Source organism: Eutrigla gurnardus (genome assembly GCF_963514095.1).
Source record: "Eutrigla gurnardus genome assembly, chromosome: 7".
Taxonomy (NCBI): domain Eukaryota; kingdom Metazoa; phylum Chordata; class Actinopteri; order Perciformes; family Triglidae; genus Eutrigla; species Eutrigla gurnardus.
Window position 1 is genome coordinate 7821333 of NC_139921.1, and position 21571 is coordinate 7842903.

Genomic DNA, 21571 nt, shown 5'->3' on the forward strand with positions numbered 1-21571 from the left:
GGCAATACGTCGGCTTATATACTTACACTTGTAAACGGTGGGCTCTGCCATAACTCTGCAACAGACAGTCTAATTTCACAATTTAAGAAAATGAATTCAATTTAATTCATTTTCTACTTTCTTCTTTCTTCTTTTTCCTTGGTGGTGAATAGACAGCAGACACTGGTGTTTGAGGTTCATTATCGCCACCGCATGGACATATTTTTCGTGCACCACTGCAATGCATTGTGGGTGATATACAGCTCTGAAGTGGCCATCGTTGTTCACTCGATCACTCAGCCCTCAAGGGTCGATCTCACGGAGTTCACTTCAGCTGTTCAGGGAAATGGAACAGCCCTTAAGATGGCGGCGGGGATTCCCCCGAGGGCAAGTGCTTAGGGCAAGTGAGCGAGGGCGACTCAAACTGTTATTGAAACGCAGCTCTGGTTTGGTGTTCTGGGGGCGGGGCTTTGAACAGAAGGCTGAATGAAGGGGGCGGGACTTTTTCAGTTTGGCGATGCATTCAAAGATAAAGTTTCTGTGGTTTTCCAATTTACCTACTCTGCCTTTAACACTGCTACACTGCATTACGATTCAAAGCCTGTGTTGTACAAACACAATACATTAAACATCAGCTTTCTGCATCCTCATTGGCCTTCAGCCTCTGAAGCTCCTCCTCCAGTGAGCTGATTTGCTGCAGCAGCTCCATCTGGTCCTGCCGGGCTCTGAGTTTGGTCTGCTGCTCCACCTCGGCCATCTTTCTCTCGTACCAGCGTTCCAGCTGAGCCGACACCGTGTCAAAGAAACGCTGAGTCACCTGCCAGGAAGGCAACAACATACGTGAAATGTTTTTTTTTTCCACAGAAAATTAAGTTCTCAAAGGAATAGTTCAGAACATTTTGTGAAATACAATTATTTGCTTTATTTCTGAGTGTGAGATGTGTGTAAAGTACAAAGATGGGAGGCAATAGTTCTGTTTTAAAATATATGTCTACCAAGTCCCCTTAAGCTCACTAAATAATGTATTTTATCTCATTAGTTCAATATGTACACAAGCATAAGCATAAAGACTTTGTGTTGTATGGGGGATTAAGTGGAGGATATATTTAAAATAGTTAGCACGTTTGAATGATACTTTATATTGTTTTTTTCTCTTCCTGGTTTGTTTTCAATCCTCTCATTATCTGTCAATCAAATGCTAAGAAGAAGAGGTGGGTCAGTAACTCAGATCTTTGGGAGAATGATGTCTTAACATTGAAAGGCTGGTTTGACAACTCCACTCATTTTATTTGAATCTACAAAAAAATAAGAATAATGCTGTAATAAAATAGAATAAACCTTCCTGCATGTTTTAGAGCATTATTGACAGGTCTGGTTCCTCATCCCACCTCCTGCCACGCTCACCTCCATGGCGTGCTGATGGTTCCTCTCCTGGATGAACGTGGGCTCAGCGGGACGGTCGATGAAGAACTCCAGGGTCCTGGTCCCCTCGCTGTGAATCCCTACACGTCTGCAAGCACTCGTCAGCTCTCCGAAGGGTCTCCCGTCTCGTTGGTCATAGCTGTGTTCCCGATGTGGGATCAGTCTGTGTGCCGGGGTGCTGATGCTGGATTGGCTGCTGCTGCTGCTGCTTGAGAAGCCCTCGCCACACAGGGACACCACTGCTGTGGGAGGATCCTGCACTGCCGGAGGCTGCCAGAGGGGGTCGACAGAGCCCAGCAGGAAGCCTGAGGTGTGGTTGAACAGGTTGGTGTTCTCATAGTCGTCTGATGAAAGGTGAGGGGTTAGGGGGAAAAAACACAAAATCACTAGCTGAGATATGTAAAAGTTGATTTGGAGTTTGCAACTAAGTCAACGAGAAAGACCATTTGAAATGTTATCATGATAGCTAAGCAGTCTCCATGACAACTTGAGCCAAATCCATCCTCCATGAGATGCACTTTAAACTTTAAAAAAAGCTTGTAAAAAGCTTGAAAAAGCTTGTAAGTGGACCTTTTTTGGTCAAACTATGATTTCCAAGGTAAAGTTACTCCTCGCTGCTGTGAGGAGTCATTTATACCTTTATAATCTGCCACTGAGGGGCTTCAGGCTGAGATGATACCCGGACCTAATTATATTACATAGAAACCAAATACTTCACTATCAAGTTAACTAGAGATGGACATTTTTTTTTTAAGTGTATTTGTTAACAGTGGAGGATAGTAACTAAGTACATTTACTCAGTTACTGTGCAATATTAAAGAACCTGTACTCCATTTCATGTTAATACTTCTACACTACGACATCTCGGGGTAAATATTATATGTTTTATTGCACCACTTTTATCCGATAACTTTACTTGACAGATTCAGATTAATAAAACAAAATCAACTAATAAATGGTGCATTATTATAGATTAAACTAATAGCAGTTAATAAAATAGTCCACCTTAAACAGCTGCACCATTAAAGTGATAAACACATTAATACTTCAATAATAAAATAATAATATTTTGCATGGAAATATTGTATTGGTACATGAACGGCAAGTATCAACCTTTTAATTATAAACTATTAAAATTGCAAACACAAATGACCTTAAAGGAGAAATATGGTCATTTTTGACCCCATTTTCATTGTCCCCAGGGTCATCCCGACTTATTCGAAGCAAAAAACCCGACAAAAATTGACGTTGCCTAGCCCGAGATCTGTACCTGCCTGGCAGCCTTCCAGACTCGGCAACTTTTATCGGCTTTCCTGGGCCTCAGAAAACAATTCCAAGACCTATGCAACACAGGTTGGGTCCGTACGAGTCAAATAGGGTTGCAAAACGACATAAATATGTGTGTTTTAGCATGAAGTTACTCACCTCAAATCACCCTGTAGACATTAGCAGTAGATAGCCGAGCGCCTGTCGTCCCTCCCAGTCACCGCAGAAATGAAAACGTTTTCCACGTAGTTTTGATTTTGTATCCATAAAGAAACGATCGAGCTGTGCAGTCGTCCTGTCCGTAATAAATCCATGAAGCTGTTATGTCCATATATATGACTATGTTACAACATAGCAACGATAGCTTCAGCTAGTAACGTGCCGGGCACTCGTCCATCCCAGTCACTGCAGAAACGAAAACGTTTTACTCGTAGTTTTGATTTTGTATCCATAAAGAAATGATCGAGCAGTGCAGTCATCATGTCCGTTATAAATCCATGAAGCCGTTATGTCCATATGTATGACTATGTTACAACATAGCAACAACTGCTGCTCTACAACAGTAGCCGGGAGCCAAAAATCTTGCGCAAGTTCCCGTCTGCCGACGTCCTCACTCTGGAGCTGTTTTCAAGCCAATACAGTGACAAACTTCTTTCCATCGAGCAGTGCCGTCATGTCCATATGACAGTGTAACTAGCGCTAGCCTACATAGTAAGATTGCTTAGCCTGTGTGACAGTTGAAGCTGCTACAGCCACAACAAATCTCGCGCAGTCTCAGTAGGCTAGTTGTGTTGACAGCACGAGTGGGAGTCGCGTGTGTGCAGACTGCAGTCTCTCATCAACAGAGTGAGATCAAAGTGATCCTCGCGTGACTGTCCAAGATTTGTCACTGTACTGGCTTGAAAACAGCTCCAGAGTGAGGAGGGCAGACGGGAACTTGCGCAAGACTTGCATTGTTTTGGCTCCCAGCTACTGTTTAGCTGTAAGCAGTCGTTGCTATGTTGTAACATAGTCGCACATATGGACATAACAGCTTCATGGATTTATTACGGACATGACGACTGCACAGCTCGGTCGTTTCTTTATGGATACAAAATCAAAACTACGTGGAAAACGTTTTCGTTTCTGCGGTGACTGGGAGGGACGACAGGCGCTCGGCTATCTACTGCTAATGTCTACGGAGTGATTTGAGGTGAGTAACTTCATGCTAAAACACACATATTTATGTCGTTTTGCCACACTATTTGAGCTAAACGAGCGCCGTGGTGTCTCGTACGGACCCAACCTGTGTTGCATAGGTCTTGGAATTGTTTTCTGAGGCCCAGGAAAGCAGATAAAAGTTGCCCCAATGGGTTAGCATTGGAGCGAGTCTGGAAGGCTGCCAGGCAGGTACAGAACTCGGGCTAGGCAACGTCAATTTTTGTTTTTTGCTTCTAATAAGTCGGGATGACCCTGGGGACAACGGAAATGGAATAAAAAATGACCGGATTTCTCCTTAAACGTGACAATTATTTCTTCAACACAATAGATGGTGCTGAGTATTTCCTGGTGGTTGTGTGTAAAGTCAACATGATTGGTCCATTCAGTTTTATTGTATAGCACTTTGGTCAACTGTTGTTGTTTTTAAATGTGCTTTATAAATACATTTTGATTGATTTTGAAGATCATATCGTGATTTAAGTATCGTGATATAGGCGGGTGCATATATGAAAAAAAAACACCTAACCCCAAAATAATTCTAACAAAAGGTTTTTCAACTGTTTTTTGTAGTATTAGGTGTCCTTAATAACATACTAAAAGTTCACCAAATTTTGACAACTATAAAGGTGTCATTTTCAAGATGGCGTCCAGGATGTGTAGGAAACCCTTAAAATAGCCTAGCTCCTTCAATATTTGACCTTATCAAGTAATCTTGGTATCTTACCCCATGTTTTCTGGGTCTATGAATCCATTGGACTTATCTAAATTGCAGTGACATGATCACATACTTAAATTACTGTAAGGTTTTATCTTTGTTTGGGGTGAACCAGAGATCGATTTAGCCGGTCATTTAAAGGCGAGGACACATCAGACCAAAGATTGGGCATCGGAGAGTCTGGATAGGTTGGTGATATGTGATCAATGTATTGCACTTCCTTATCAGCTCAATTCATGTGCTGCTATTGTAGTCATATGCAGACTTTACTGTACGCAATTATGGTAAAGCAACAGTTGTTTTTGATAGTGAAGATCCTTCCATCAAAGACAACACACATCAGAGACGTGGTGCAAACACTCATCCCATCGTTAGATTCAATGCAGAGACTTAGTTTGTCGGAAAGAAAGGATGATTTCCTTTCCAGATCTTCCAACAAACAAGGTCTTATCAATCTTATGACCGTGGAGCTGAAGAAAAAGGGCTGCACTGTTATCGATGCATTAGCTGATGCAGATGTGGACATTGTCAAAGCTGCAGTCAAGGCCTCAGAACATCAGCCAACAACCTTGATATAGAGAGGATACAGACCTACTCATTCTTCTCCTCTACTATGCTGGGATGAACAACAGAGGCCTCTATTTTTGCTCAGACAAGTCCAAAGCTAATAAAGTGTACAATAGTGAGATGAAACAAGTCTTGGGTAGTGACTTGTGTTCCCAGTTGCTGTTTATACACGCCTTTACAGGATGTGATACAACGTACCGCATTTTTTGTGTTAGCAAACAGACAGCATTCCAGAAACTTGTGAATGGGGACTCAACCACCCAGTCCTGTGCAAATGTGTTTCTGCTCCAACATCAAGCAAGGGATGTCATAGAGGACCATGGGACCAAGGCCATGGCAGTTTTGTTTGGTGGAAAGAGTAACGATTCACTTGCCTCTTTGTGGTACAACGTTTTTATCAAGAAAATTGTTACCGCCAAATCATATGTTGCTCCAGAACGTCTGCCTCCAACTGAGTCCTCAACCAAATACCACTGCCAAAGAGTTTACTTCCAGATCATGGTGTGGATTGGAAAGGAAGCTGACTTGAACACAGTGGATTGGGGATGGAAACTGGTGGAGAACCGGTTCATGCCAGTTATGACCTGCAAGACTGCTGCCCCAGAAGACCTGCAGATGATCCACTGCAATTGCACAATTGCCTGCCGATCGCAACGGTGCAGTTGCAGGGCATATGGACTACCATGTATGCCTGCTTGTGGACCATACCAACTTGAGAATTGTGAGAATCACAATAATCCACCTCTATGTGACGAAGAGTGTGACGACTAATGGTAAATATATATATAAAATGGCAAGAAAAATATATCAAAATATAAAAAAACACAAAGACATGAAAGGGGTTAGCAGTACTGAGCGTTCACGTAGCAGCCCTGTTTTGACTAATTTTACAGTACCACACAGTTCTAATTAATTTATTCTTTGTTGGAATTGAAAGAATGGTTATGAACCACAGAAACCACCAATACAAGGCAAAACGATATGAGAAAGGAGAAATATGCAATTACTTCAGGGAAATTGTACTTATTTTTCACATTACCTGGTTCACATCATACCTGACAAATTGCACCTTTCAGGTCACGTGGAATGGCTCTATGTCCAAACCCTGTTCTCTGGACACGGGTGTCCCTTAAGGCTCAGTATTAGGACCGCTTCTGTTCTCACTATACACCAGATCACTAGGCTCTGTAATCACATCACATGGATTCTCTTACCATTGCTACGCAAATGACAACCAGCTATTCCTCTCTTTTCCCCCAACCTCTGACACTCACATTGCAACACGCATCTCAGACTGTCTGGCAGACATCTCTGTCTGGACAACTGCACATCAACTCAAGCTTAACCTGAATAAAACTAAACTCCTCTTCATCCCGGGGAAAGACTGCCCTCGCATGGACCTGTCGGTCACTGTCGAGGGCATCACAGTATAGCCTTCCTCAACTGCGAGGAACCTGGGTGTAATCCTCGATGACCAACTATCCTGCATCCCCAACATCACTGCTGTGGCCCGATCCTGCAGATTTGCCCTCTACAATATCCGCAGGATTCGGACTTTCCTCACAAAGGATGCAACGCGACTCCTGGTCCAAGCACTGGTCATCTCCCGCCTTGACTACTGCAACTCTCTCCTGGCCGGACTCCCGTATCCAGAACGCTGCAGCATGCCTTGTCTTCAATCTACCCAAATTCTCCCATGTGACCCCCCTCCTCCGTGACCTCCACTGGCTCCCTGTTGCAGCACGCATCCAATTCAAGACGATGACACTAGCCTTCAAGGCCATCAATGGAACAGCACCCTGTCTACCTTCAAACACTGGTCAAACCACATGCCCCGAAGCGAGCACTTCGCTCCTCTGCTTCAGCTGGCCGGCTGGTACCACCATCGCTGAAATCAAACAAATGTCGCTCAGCAAAGTCCAGACTCTTCTCTGTACTGGTGCCTCAGTGGTGGAACGAACTCCCGACCAAACACCCTTACCTATAGCACTTTGATCATAGCACTATTGTTCTTAAGGTATTGTTGGGACGTCACTAGAAGGACTACACAATGCGGCCTACAAAAGCCTACACATGCGGCCAGGACAAAGGGACAAAGGGGATTAAAAACTACACCGCCATTTTAGTTTCACATCTCACCCAGGTGTGTGACGTCACACAACTGGGGCCCTATTGGCTGACAATCTTCAGGGAACCCCGGGGGGTCCCCTGGAGCGGCCTAAGCTATATAATCCGGCGCCGCCGGAGGAACGCTCTCTTTCCATCGTAACTCGCGTTACAACAGGAGGTGAAGATTACGTCTGCAGCGTTTTCCTTTGTCCTAGGCCGCAGTCTTTCCCCCAAACTCGCTGGACGAGCAACAGATTGTTTTACCCCTCTTTTCCTCTACTCGTTTTATTTTTCTTTTGTTTATCATTTTGGATCCTGAGGAGACCGCCGCGACAGCGCGACTCTCCTGTTCCCCGCGGTAAGAAGAAAAACTTTCTTCGTCCCAGCTGCCAGCAGAACGGATAACTCGACCCGTCTTTGTCTGAAATCAGCTGACTAAATCGCCGAGCCCCGCGATTGTTCATTGTTCCCTGCAGAAGGAAGAATAACTAACGGTTTTCTTCAACCAATTGGATCCGGCGCTGAAGAGCGCCCACGAACTACCGTCCGTTGCCGGCGTCAAGGAACGCCATCACCGCACGGGACGAAATCTCACATCGACAAAAGTAAGAGGCTATTTGTCTGGGCAGAAGCAGAGATTCGATAGTGTAGGACGTGCTTGTAATTCTTGTTAATGTGTTTTAAGTTCTGATCGCGGACCACCGAGTCCGTTTGTTCATGTGCTGCTGTATTTGAATGCTGATCGTGTACCCACGCAGCTGGGTTGATTTCTGTAACAGTGTTTTCGACTAACCTCCGCCATATTCGCGAGCTCAGAAAGCCTCTACTATCAGTTGAAAGACCGGTCTCGCGGAATAAACGCCAGTTCATTCACGCGCGCCCGTGTGATAGCAGCACGCCTTCTGAGCCTCAGAATATTGCTCGCGCATTCTCCCTCTCTTTGTGTGTGTCCCGCTAACACACACACACACATATACGCCGCACACACGAGTCCTAAGCCAGCTGTTCCCGGCGGACGCTAGGGACATAGCTACATCTGGTGGCTGCATACGGCCATCTCTCTCTCTCTCTCTCTCTCTCTCTCTCGCTACTCCATCGGACGTCAGTGGCTCCGCCCCTGAACGCTGCGAGGAATAGCTCCATCTGGTGGCCGCACATAGCCATCCCTCTCTCTCTCTCTCTCTCGACACACACACACGCACACACACACACTCCACGTGTGTCTCTCCTTCTGTTTAGCTTAGTTTTGTGTGTTAGGTAGTTAGGTAATAAGACTTTGTTAATTGCAGTGTTATTGATTGTGATCATTATTACTGATTTTAATAAATCTTATTATATTATAACTAGCGGTCTCTTGTGCTTGTTGTGTATGTCACTGGATAACAGCAGGTTGTGAAGGCTAGTGCTCGAATTTCACGCCCTTCTTAATTGTTAGATTGTTTTATGCTTCCATGCCAATGATCACGATGATTGGCATGTGAGTATGAAACCTTTATATTGAGACTGAATACAGTTTTAGGTTATCTTTTCCCTGATCCCAGGGTGGTGCCCCGTTTATTCATGATTATATCATGATAATATATTAAATATAATTATTAATACCGATAATCATATTGATATTAATAATTAACTGTTGATAACCAAATCTGCTCCTGCTACAACCCCAACAGTATGTTTGCTGAACAACTACTACTTTACTCAGATGAGGATCTAACACTATATTTTTAGCTCTTACTTTATAGGCAATGATATGTTGTGGTTTCTTTGTTTCTTTTTTTTGACAAATGTACTTATTGTAAGTCGCCTTGGACAAAACCGTCTGCTAAATGACCTAAATGTTAATGTAAATGTAATAAATATGCTTGTAAACAATCACTTTAATATATAATTGTACTTGTAATCACTTATTTATCATGCACTTAATGCTAATTGGAATATTAAATGGTTAAAACATGTATCAGGCACTAGCATTCCTGGTCTAGGAGAAATACAATGGAGTAACAGTCATTTTAAGGGCCTGGCGTCCGCCATTTTGAAATTGGGGCCTTTCTGAGTATCACACTTTGGTAAACTTTTAGTATGTTTATAAGTACATCTGGTACTACTATAATCCACTGAGAAAGCTTTTGTTAGAATTTTTTTGGGGTCAAGTCATATTTGCACCTGACTAATAAGATTGTATCATGGGAACTCAATAATACTTTTGTACTAATAATTGAGGAAGCAATAATAATTGCGGGCTGCACGGTGGTGTAGTGGGTAGCACTCTCGCCTCACAGCAAGAGGTTCCTGGGTTCGATTCCCGGGTAGGCCCGGGTTCCTTCTGTGTGGAGTTTGCATGTTCTCCCCGTGTAAGCGTGGGTTCTCTCCGGGTTCTCTGGCTTCCTCCCACAGTCCAAAGACATGCAGGATGGGGATAGGTTAATTGGTGACTCTAAATTGCCCGTAGGTGTGAATGTGAGCGTGAATGGTTGTTTGTCTCTACATGTCGGCCCTGCGATAGACTGGCGTCCTGTCCAGGGTGTACCCTGCCTTCGCCCAATGATAGCTGGGATCGGCTCCAGCCCCCCCGCGACCCTAAATACAGGATAAGTGGTAGAAAATCGATGGATGGATAATAATTGCTGGGCTACGTTTAAATGACACCTCCGATGACAGCCAGAAATGCTGGCTGAACGCCCTTTAAAACGGTCTCTATGGCGTGCAGGTGGAAGCTGTTCTTACCTGGAGATCGGTTCACTTTCATCTCGAAGTACGTCATGCTCCCGGGCTGCTCCTGCCCTCCCAGACTGGTGGCAGATTTGGACGGCAGGATGTTGACGTAGGTCGCCAGCGAGGTGCTGCTGTCTCCAGAGACCAGCAGGGGGAGGGATTCCAGGTCGGCCCCTGCTCCACACTGCTCCACGGACTGTGAGGGGAGGAGCTTGTAATACTGGGCTTTGGCTGGGATGTGGACGTCCCGGTCCTTCAGCTGGGTCCGACACCACCTCTTTAGTTTGTGACTCACTGCCGCCTGCTTGGGACGCCAAAAAAAGCTGCTGTGATCCATCGTTCTTTTAATAACCCCAACAGCTCATATCTCTCACTTCCATGTGTGTTGTAGTGAGATTTGTCTCCCATTTGACTGTTGCTACTCCTCCACCTTTACTAGTTTCTCTGTCTCTTTTAATCACATTATATCCCTTAATAACCAGTATTATTATTCTGGACTATATTCCACTCTTCATAACTCCCTCCATCTACATCACTCTCTCCCACCCACTCACATCCTGATCTGTCACTTCCGTCTGCCATCTCCCGTCCAATCACAGTCCAGAGATTCTATGGCATGGGATTGTCCACCAACTCTACGACTTTGCCTTGAAGAAGGTCACGCAATGTTATGAGAATTTCAAGTTATATCAGAAAGTGCTTCTGAAAAGGGTGTTCCATCGTATATTTCATATAGGAAGCAGCAATAATCATACCATGGATGAATCACGCATGAAATAAACATGAAATCATATTTTCCCTGCATGGAAAGAAATCAGCTGTAAAGTGTAAGTGATACCTGTGTGATGTGAGCTTCCTCTCTCTCCTGGGCAGCTCTCTGCTCAATCATGTAAACCATGTACTTCCTCTCGGCTGCTGCTCTATCCTGATTCAGCATGTCCAACACTTTAATCTGCCCACACCAAAGGATAAAAAAATCAATAAAAAAAATCTAAATCAAACAATTATGTAGTGATTTTAGAACTTTCTGGCATGAAAATGGAAGTAAAACCAGTTTTGTCAAGGTATGGATTTATAATCTGTGTATATGTCCTTGGTGCTGTTTTTAAATAAAAATGTCAAATAGTATAATTATATGAAAACAATTCAAATTTAGGTTTGACTTTAAAGGAAAACACCACCGCATTTCCATACTGAACTATGTTCTGCTCTGATGTTAGACGAGGTGATACATACCTCCCTCTCCTCTGTGCGTGCACTAAATGGCTCTTGAGCGCACTCCGCGCAGCGCTAATTTGCTAGCATGTAGCTTGTCCTTAGGATCCAAAGGGGGGTGAAGTTAGAAGCGACCAAGCACTTCCACGTTGTCCCTATTTAAATACGGTTACGTGAGTAGTTACACGACCAAAGTTTGGTTACACAAAATGAAACATGCTAATTTTTCTAAGCGGATAACAACGATAACTATATAGTATGGCGGAATAACAACTGGAAGCACTTCGACGTTGGCGCAGTAATATCATCACTCCGCTCCCCCTCTTACTTCCGTCAATAGAACCTACGTGACCTGCACGCCGTCGCCTGCACCAGCTGTAGTAGTTTGTGCACAGTTGAGGAAGCATCAGGTTGTAGTAAGATAGTTTGTGAACAATCAAACATCATGGTTATAACGTGGATCGTACAGGGTTGTGAAAACAAGCAGAAGGTATATAGTCGACGTCGTCGAAGTGCTTCCAGTTGTTATTCCGCCATACTATATAGTTATCCTTGTTATCCGCTTAGAAAAATTGGCATGTTTCATTTTGTGTAACCAAACTTGGGTCGTGTAACTACTCACGTAACCGTATTTAAATAGGGACAACGTGGAAGTGCTTGGTCGCTTCTAACTTCACCCCCCTTTGGATCCTAAGGACAAGCTACATGCTAGCAAATTAGCGCTGCGCGGAGTGCGCTCAAGAGCCATTTAGTGCACGCACAGAGGAGAGGGAGGTATGTATCACCTCGTCTAACATCAGAGCAGAACATAGTTCAGTATGGAAATGCGGTGGTGTTTTCCTTTAAAGACAAAATAGCAAGACAAAAGCACTTTTACTAAAAGTTTGCAAACCTGAATGAAGTGAACTTAAAAGCAGCTAAAAGTAAAGTGAAGCCCTGATGTGTAAGCAGAGAGGGACGAGGCAGACCTGGCGTCTGTTCCTGTGGTCCATCTTGCCCAGTTTCCTGTTGACTTGCTCCTGGACGTTCAGGATGTGCAGCCTCATCTCCTCCTGCGTGGCTTTCAACTGGCCCTCCAGCTTCTTCAGCGGGGGCTTACAGTGGCATCCGCTGGCTGCTGCCTAAAGGGAAACACAAAGTGTTTACCATGGGGTCTGTGATGGTTTGTCTTTTATAGCATAGGGTGCCAAACATGGCCGGACAGCATTGTACTGACATATTGTACTGTATTGTACAACAATTTTATTGGTGCATCCCCAGTCTGTATAAATAAAGGGAAGCACTGGATTAGTTGTCGGAAACGAGAACCCTGTGAGTTTTCATTTGTACTAAAGGTTGAGTAGGTGATTCTATTCAGAAACACTTTCTGTTATATGACTTGAAATCCGGTAACATAACCATAGCAATGAATACATTAAATGCTCTGACATTAAAAAAATTTCATCTGTGGCCGTAGCAGGACTGTAAAAACCTTGTCCAATTAAAAAGTAGGGCCGGAAAAAATAATTGGACGGCCTGTCTGTCTGTCTGTCAATGTTTACTTCCTGATTGCACTCTGCTGATCTTGAGCACTCATCTGTGGTTTTTATAAGTTCCATGACTATTTACCATCTCAGTACACCTTCGGATTTACAGTTTCTTTTAAAGTCAGCCTTGAGCATCACCACTGCTTAACAACAAACTGTTATTTGAGTCATCAGTGACCTGTCTAATGGTGCCGTCCTTGTCCCGGTACAGCGTGTAAAGCTGATAGGTCTTTCCAATCAGAACGTTATCATCACCATCTTCCCAGAGCAGGTTCTTCTTAAGGTGGACGTCATTCTCGTCTTTTCTCAGACCGTTTTTATTCAAAGCCTGCAAAGGAGTGAAAGTAAGATAATATATAAGATCATAAGTACTCCCATTTGTCCTCATATGACATGCAGAGACGTTATGACTCTTCATCTTCAACCAAGGAAACGGAAAAGCAGAGATTTTTTTGTTCAATGAGTTTGAACAGACTTGTATACCAGAGCCATAAAGCGAATTCAATCCTAAAATACTCAAATTTAAACTGACAATGCAGTCACTGACTGTGTGAATGTGTTAATGAACAGACTTGTAATATTACTGATGAGCTGACAAGTCCCGAATACATTAAAAGATAATATACAACAATGTATAGGCCTATTTTGCTTTTTTGCAAATATAGTGAAACGAAAGGTCATCAACACAATTGCCATTAGTATATGTCTGTATGAAAATAACATTTTAATAAGCAAGATGGCTTTGTTAGCTCCTTTCATTGGTCCAGTGTTTCCTATCCTAAAGGGTACAAGGAAGGAAGCATTGAAGCGCCTTTTCTTAGCATTTAGAGATTCAAACAGCTCTTTTCTCGGCTGACACTTTGATACTTCAGGTCATTTCACTGTTTCTGACCGACCTGGTCCTTGACTCTCCGTCTCCTCCGGTGGCTGGACGGGCTTCTGGCGGCGGCCGGGCTCTGGCGGTGACGATGACCCACCTTCATCTGCTGACTGCTGGGGGTTTCCTCCACCACAGAACTGCTGTCCTGTCAGGACAAACACACAAGATTGTGGAGCATTCAACGACGATAGCAAATGCTAGTTTTGATCACTGAATCTCAACATATTGGTCTCATGCGATTAACCATGACATGACACGAAGAACTTCTCTGGTGTTTTTCTTACTTTGTTTGGTAGAATTTCTACTCTGGTGACAGACCGGGTCCTGTGCTCAGCTGTCAGCCTCTCTCTCCGTTTCCTTACGGTTCTTCCTCGCATGAACCGATGCACCTGAGGACAATTACAATAATCTGCTACGTTTGATGTACCCTAAAAATACACGCAATTAAAACAGTTCTGAAGCTCAGAGAAGATGTTTTACAAGTCTCTGCACTTTACACCATGAAGTTTTTGTTTTACAAGAACATGAAGTCATGAAATGTAAGTTGATGATGGATCTACAGACCTGAGGGGCTCTGGCCAGCAGATGAGCCACATCTTTGTGGTTGTTGTCTCTGGCCTTGTCGAGGGCTGTTTTACCCGCCTGGAAGTGAACAGTAGATCATTATCAGGAATGTCATATTCACCCTGTCAGGAAGAGGATGATATATCAGGGTACGTTTTACACTTGGAGTTCACGTTACTCTTCGTGAGTACTGCTCCAGCGGGCAAAACTCCGTCAGTGGTATAATGAGATTTTGATGAGATCAACAAGTTTCCATATATATACTGTGTCTAGAAATGAGGTCACAACTTAAATTAAAAAGTTGAGAATATTGTTTGATATTTTCTGATATCAGGATAACTACACAGTGAATGTGTTGCATTGAGTGTGTAGAAGGATCTTACGTTGTTTCTGATGGTCCCGTCAGTCCCGACCTCCAGTAGGAGCTGCACCATCTTCTTGTGGTTCAGAGCAGCAGCCACATGGAGAGCTGTGTCGCCCGCCTGCAGGCAAACAGACACACAGGCCTTCACACTTCACCATGTGGCTCTGTTTGCTTAGTCTCTTTATTTCACCGCTTCATCATTTCCAAAGAATATTCAAGCGACATTCATAGAAAAACTATCATATTAAGTGTTTTTTTCAATGCAAATATCAGGCGAAGATGCAGCAATTTATATTTTATCTACAGGTAAGCATACAATAAAAAATATGGAGAAAGTGTCCAATAATAAATACATTCATATTTACTTAAGCATTTCTTACAAGGAAAACTAACTATGCTTGAATTTAAATACACTAGTAGATATGTACATTTACTCCAGTGTACTCACCCTCTTGCTGTCGCCTCACAGCAAGAGGGTCCCGGGTTCGATTCCCGGGTCGGCCCCGGGTTCCTTTTGTATGGAGTTTGTATGTTCTCCCCATGTAAGCGTGGGTTCTCTCCGGGTTCTCCGGCTTCCTCCCACAGTCCAAAGACATGCAGGATGGGGATAGGTTGATTGGTGACTCTAAATTGCCCGTAGGTGTGAATGTGAGTGTGAATGGTTGTTTGTCTCTACATGTCGGCCCTGCGATAGACTGGCGTCCTGTCCAGGGTGTACCCTGCCTTCACCCAATGACAGCTGGGATCGGCTCCAGCCCCCCCGCAACCCTGAATACAGGATAAGCGGTAGACAATGGATGGATGGATGGAGTTCAAATCCGCTCCACCTTGATCAAAAGGATCATTCTGCATTATACTTAAACTTTTAATACTGAATTATGCTTTGGTTCTACTTCTGCACATGACGGCTTAAAATGCAGGACTTTTACTAGTAATGGAGTATTCTGAATATTTCTTTCAGTAAAGGATCTGAATACTTCCCCCATCACTGTCCAAATAAATGCCTCACAACTTTGTCTCTGTTTTTCATAGAAGTATAACATGCATATGGACATTTGCATAAAGTTGTATCTTATGTGTGTATGAAACAACTGTCACCCAGGCAGAATCAAACCTCATCAGTGAAACCAAACACTTCACAGTGGTGAATGCAGACTTTAAAAATCACCTGATTCAGAGCGAGGAAAGCGTCAGTAAGTTAACATAAAAGAGATCAAACTCTGACTCTATAAGAAGGAGGAGATGGAGAGAAACTCAGAGTTTGTTCAGGAAAACCTGCCAGTGAGCAGTTAAGATGCCTAAACTCAGATCAGTTACCATGGTAACTTAATCAGAGTTTAAGTTACCCCTCTTTCAGGAACTGAAAATCCCTGAATGTTTCCATTTCACTAAACCTGCTTTTTACGGGGGTCAGTAGTGAAGCCTTGAAAACATACATCCATTAGTGAAATCACACACACACGCACACACACACACACACACACACACACACACACACACACACACACACACACACACACACACACACACTCACACACACATGTGATAGAAAGAAAAGTTTGTCTTCACCCGACAGAAACGTCCCTCACGAACAAAAAGGGTTTCACCTGTTTCTCCTGCAAACGTTTGAGTGATTCATTCAGTCGTTTGTGTCATGTGACCTGTAAGATGTCTCACATTATCATATTCATAACACCGACATATTGTACCTGGTTTTTCTCTGCCAGGCGGCACAGAGAACTCAGCAGGATCTTGACCAGCGTCAGGTTGTTGTAGCGAGCAGCCACATGCAGACAGGAGTCGCCCATCTGGAACCGAGACACACTGTTAGTTGTGTTTGGTCAGTTTATTTATCAGGGGTGCATTTCTTTCACTGCTGTCACGGTGACAAAGCAACAAATGAAACACGTTTTACAACATGAATCCTAATTTCTTTTAACACAAAGTTGATTAATCGCCAGCTTTGATATAAATTAAATAATTTCCCCCAAAATGTTTGTATAATAAATCATTTCCAGTGTTATGATTATATTCTGGGGTATTAAATATTAAATTCACAACCAGAATATCAATAAACAGACATAAATAATGAATAAATAACAAACAGTAGAAATACAGAATGCAGGTTGTTATTCATGTGCAGGTTAAAGACCAGAAAACACTGCTGCTCTTTATTAATATTAGTACAGTGAACATATTCATATAAGTCTCTCCAGCTGTGAGATCCGAATGACAGCTGATCACAAACAGTCGTGACTTCACGTAACGCTTCAGAGGAAAGGGCGTCTCATTTCTCTAAAAACATCCTTTCTCCTCGCGTTGTTTCCATGTCTCTCTATTCGCCGCTGGTGGGCGGGACTAAGACTTCATAACAGTTCATGACATCACCAAGAGGTGCTCAAGACAGATGTCGGCTGCTTTACAGCTGTAAAAACCACAAATAAACTATTTTGCTGTGATTTAATTGCAACAATAAAATGAAATAATTGCATCATTCTTAGTAAGGTCTGTCTGCAAGACGTTTAAAATGCTTGTTTTCTGAATGGAGTTTGGATTGATGGGTGCTAGGCACCCTGTAGCTGCTCCATCAAAACTCAAAATAACCTCATTTAGATGTTCGGGTTTCTGCCTTCCTGAGATCAAGATCACTTCATGCAAACCTTCAGCCCTCCATCTTCAAACTATAATAAATCTTCCTCAACCATCCACCGTCTCCTGGTTGTGTTTGCATTTGGGTCCTAAGTTGAAGTGTCACAACACTAAACATGACTACGGCAGCGACCTTGTTTGTACTATAGACAGTCTCTGGTTTCTACACATAGTCTGGTCTGGTCTCTGGACTAATGTGAGCTTCTATCATAGAGCTCTGGGGGACCACAGACCAATACAATATTTTTTGCCTCCACTTCTGATTCGGTGATGACAGGAGGAGAATCTCAACTGATGCTCCCCGCCGCAAATTTGCATATATTCACGTCTTTGCGTTGACCTTGTATGGTATCGTGCACGGTGAACACAGCATGAGACATAAGACGGCCCAGTGCATTGTGGGATGCTGAGGACTCACGTTGTTCTTGGTGTCCGGTGTGGCTCCTCCAAGCAGCAGATGGCGAGCTGTCTGAGCATGAGCGTTCTGACAGGCCAGGTGGAGCGCTGTGTTTCCTGCCTGAATCAACATCATCCCGTTACTACAGAGTCAATACTGTCGTTTCAGATTCCACTCAGGGATTGAGGAAGGACAGACAACCAGACAGACTGATAAGACTGTCCCCATGTTGTTCAATATGCACGTTTTGGGTCCATTTCATCACTATTCCCCAGCAGAACACCTCCTGTTATCTGGTTATGGTAGGACAAACACACTAAGCAGTTGACCAATCAGAGCAGACTGGGCTATTTGGGAGGGAAAACATGATCTAGTAGTAACTTGAATGCACCAGAGAAGTAGAATAATAGGACCTCTCTAAGGTTTGTTGTTGTAATACACCTTTTGGCCACAAGAGGCTGTTATAAATAAGACTCGAAGGTGAGTTTGAAGAAAATTTAGGTCAGACTTAGAAAATAGATCACCTGACCTTTCTCACTTGCCTCTCAGGGCTTCTGTTGTAAACACGTGCAGACAACAGATACAAATATGAAATATTAGCTGCAATTTTTAAGCACATTTTGATTGGGATAACATTGTGAATTGCAACTATTTTGCCCAGGATAATGAAATGATATGACATTTTGATATCGCCCCATGCGTGTTGTGTGAAGTGGATCTTGTCAATATGACCTGTATTCTTATTCTCCTACCTTGTTCCTGATGTGAACGTCGGCTCCCGACTTCACCAGCAGTTTGACACAATGAGAGAATCCGTGCCAAGACACCTCATGCAGCGCCGTGTTGCCGTCCTCAAACAGACGTTGGACACGCTGTTATCATTTTATCAACCACCGAATTCCAGAATGTATGAATACATGTTGCTGCCAGCGTGTGAACAACAGTGTGTCCAACACTCACTCTGTCCTGCAGGTCGACAGCACAGCCTCCTTTAACTAGAGCTGCCATGGCGTCGCTGTTCCCCACCGTGGCAGCTCGGTGCAGCGCCGTCTGGTGACCCCGCCGCGATGGGGAAGACATCATGGCCGCCGCCTCTTCACTCATCACTGCTGTCAGGCACATATTCATGCATGTGGTTTTTTGGAAGTGGTTAGCACACACATACAAGCTAACACGGACCGTAGCCGGCACATTGTCATTAAAAATCAAACACAACCACCGTCTCTTCTGTTCTTCTAGCTGGGGCACTTATGTTGATTTGTACATCCAACAACAGAGCAATCTGCATGTCCAGCTGTGAGTGACGACATTATGAAACACCGCTATCTCACTGCTGTCTGACTGCAGGACACACCGAACTTCATTTCGGTGATGAACGCCCCCTCCCGGATATCTCCTGTCATCAGAGGAGTTCGGCCTATGCAAATGATTCCCTTCATTACGTAACGACGGGAGCTGAATCTGAACAGCCTGTAGGAGCACCGTTTTAACAGAGGGTGGGCTGCAGAGACCATGCAAGAGTCGCTTGTTTTCCTCATCCTGGGAGTTGGCAGGCTCAGGGAGGACCAGTTGATAGGTAGAGAAAACATGTTTTTCATAATATGGGACCTTTAATAGATGCACCAGGATGTGATGTGTGAAAAGGGTTAAAAAGGCATTTTCCTATTTCAGCTTGACTTTAAAGCTGCATTAACATTTATTTGGAGCCTTGTTTCTGACCTGACATGAACACACTCGGTTTTAGCTCCACTATCGCTCCACCAACTCCCGAGGGAAATATCTGTCAGTATGTTTGCCAGCTCATCTCTAACTGTGTCTGTGTGGTGCTGAGCAGGTAGAGTGGATTAATCAGAGTGTTCTCACTAAAAACAGCTGCTGCTGCTGTTGCTGCTGTGTTGTTGGCTCCCTCACTAAACACCACTGACCTGAATTCTCATGCTGACAGTCTTGCTTCTTTAATGCTAAGCGTCTGAGCCAAACGACAAAGGATTTCCTGTCAGAGCTGATAGTCAGATTACACTCAAAGCCAAAGGTCAACCTTTAATCTTTGTTGTTGATTATAAACAGTCTTGAACCCCAAGTGGACACTGAAACACTCATCACTCACTCTGTTCTCTCCACTAATCCCACCTGTTGTTCCATTTTCTCCTGTATAATCACTCAACGAAGGTATATATATATATATATATATATATATATATATATATATATATATATATATATATATATATCCTGTACAGAATACTGTGTAAAAAATATTCTGTTTAATGATGTTTTCTCATCTGTTTGACTGATTGTTTCATGTCTTGAGCATAATTTGATTTTCAACCACAGATTTAATGTTTTCTACCAGCCAGGCGGTGGGTGCAGAGCCTGCTTGCATTGCATTGTGTTGAGGGCAAGGCAAGGCAAGGCAAGGCAATTTTATTTGTATAGCCCTTTTCAACAACAGGGCAATTCAAAGTGCTTTACATAAAACATTAAACGCATTGGAGAAAAAAAACGTTAAAACAAGTTTAAAATGTAAAAATGAATTAATTAAGGCGTGATGCATGTCATGGTACTTTAGAATCATTCCCAGTGTTTTAGTTTGGTAAGTATAATAAAATCAGTCTATCTATTAAAAGACAGCGAAAGCATTCCCCTCACATTTGAGATCTTTCTGAATAATAATCATAAAAAAAAGTGACGGTAGTCTTCATGACATCACCCATTCCTCTGGGACTACGGTTTTGAAACCTCCAGTTCAGAACTTTGACCGGCACTATCTTGGATTTGTGAGCAGAAGTGACCATATTTGGACTGCGGAGGAGCGACAGGTGGATCTGAAGAATACAACCTTACTGCATCTGGATCCACCTGGCTTCTGGTCTGCTCCTGAAGCATACACTGTTTATGGTCTATTTGACTCTAAAATGTATTTATTTTCTATATTTTATTATTATTAACAGTAAATATTGTAACAGTCAATATGTCCATATTATGTTCTTCAACTCACACCAGCTTTGCCTCACTTTAACCTGTGAGTGCCTCGACATAGAACCATCAAATGTTCAGGATGGTTCTATGAGCTGATATTAATATGCCATGAACATTTTACAACTTTGCAGATACCTTCATTAAAAAAAAGCTTCCTCATTGTCATCATGTTTCTTTCAAAATGATTTGCTGTTGCAAATTGTAATATCAGTCTTCTCATTTCAGTTTCTGACAGAAGGAATGTTACACTATTACTTTAATATCAATTCAGTTCATGTTGTACAACCATATGTGGATACATACAGCGCTTGTTAGTTTGAATAAGTAAATAGTAAGATGTACGAATAATGATCTAACAAATTATATACAGCTTACAGATGGTGTCAAAACAGTAGCCATAGTATTTGCTGCTATACATTTTCAATCTGACTATTGATATTTCCACATGGTTAGCTTTCGATTAATTGTTCAATTACAGGTTCTCACAGAAAAGAAATGCATGGTCCAGTTCCATATGTTTTACCTCATTGTTCCACAGAGCCTGCAGACTTCCTGTCGTAGCAAAAAGGAGCATCCATTTAAAATCCAAACAAGCCTTTCAAAGAGTCACTGGCTGTGTTTGTGGTGTGTAAGAGGATGATGCTGCTGCTGCAACGGCCGGCCACTCAACGGGGGGAAGGTTCGCTGACAGGATGCCAGCTGTTGTAATGCTTTAGATTACAGAGAGAGAGAGAGAGTGAGAGAGAGAGAGAGAGAGAGAGAGAGAGGGAGAGAGAGAGAGAGAGAGTACGCATACATTTATATCCTCCTTCACGTGCACACTGTCATGTCAAAACGTTTAATCTTGACGAGAAATTACAACAAGTTATCAGCTGTCAGCTTGTCTGGGGAACACACACACACACACACACACACACACACACAAACACACACACACACACACACACACACACACTGCATTAGCGCAGGTCCTTGGTGAATCTTTCTGTTATGCGGATTAGGATCAGGACACTCAGATGAAATCTCT

At 43.2% G+C, this 21571-nt stretch overlaps 1 protein-coding gene across 1 annotated transcript; it reads right to left on the reverse strand.

Moving 5' to 3' along the window:
* Window positions 1-427: 427 nt before the first annotated feature.
* ankrd6a (ankyrin repeat domain 6a) lies at window positions 428-21189 on the reverse strand. The gene is made up of 15 exons (XM_084013135.1): window positions 21068-21189; window positions 18526-18674; window positions 18318-18416; window positions 17587-17685; window positions 16229-16327; window positions 14539-14637; window positions 14156-14233; window positions 13876-13980; window positions 13608-13736; window positions 12890-13039; window positions 12154-12306; window positions 10809-10922; window positions 9983-10274; window positions 1384-1745; window positions 428-796 (listed from the first exon to the last, which is right to left on the reverse strand). The coding sequence occupies exons 2-15, from the start codon at window positions 18667-18669 to the stop codon at window positions 611-613; spliced, it is 2109 nt and encodes a 702-aa protein (XP_083869261.1). The 5' UTR covers window positions 18670-18674; window positions 21068-21189; the 3' UTR covers window positions 428-610.
* Between the last annotated feature and the right edge of the window lie 382 nt (window positions 21190-21571).

Excerpts from the sequence above, each read along its gene's own strand:
- ankrd6a (XM_084013135.1), bottom strand. The coding sequence starts at position 18,669 with ATGAGTGAAGAGGCGGCGGCCATGATGTCTTCCCCATCGCGGCGGGGT. Across the intron at positions 17,686-18,317 it reads ACGTTCACATCAGGAACAAG|GCAGGAAACACAGCGCTCCA; the intron begins GTAGGAGAATAA and ends ATGTTGATTCAG. Across the intron at positions 13,040-13,607 it reads GACGGAGAGTCAAGGACCAG|GCTTTGAATAAAAACGGTCT; the intron begins GTCGGTCAGAAA and ends ACTCCTTTGCAG.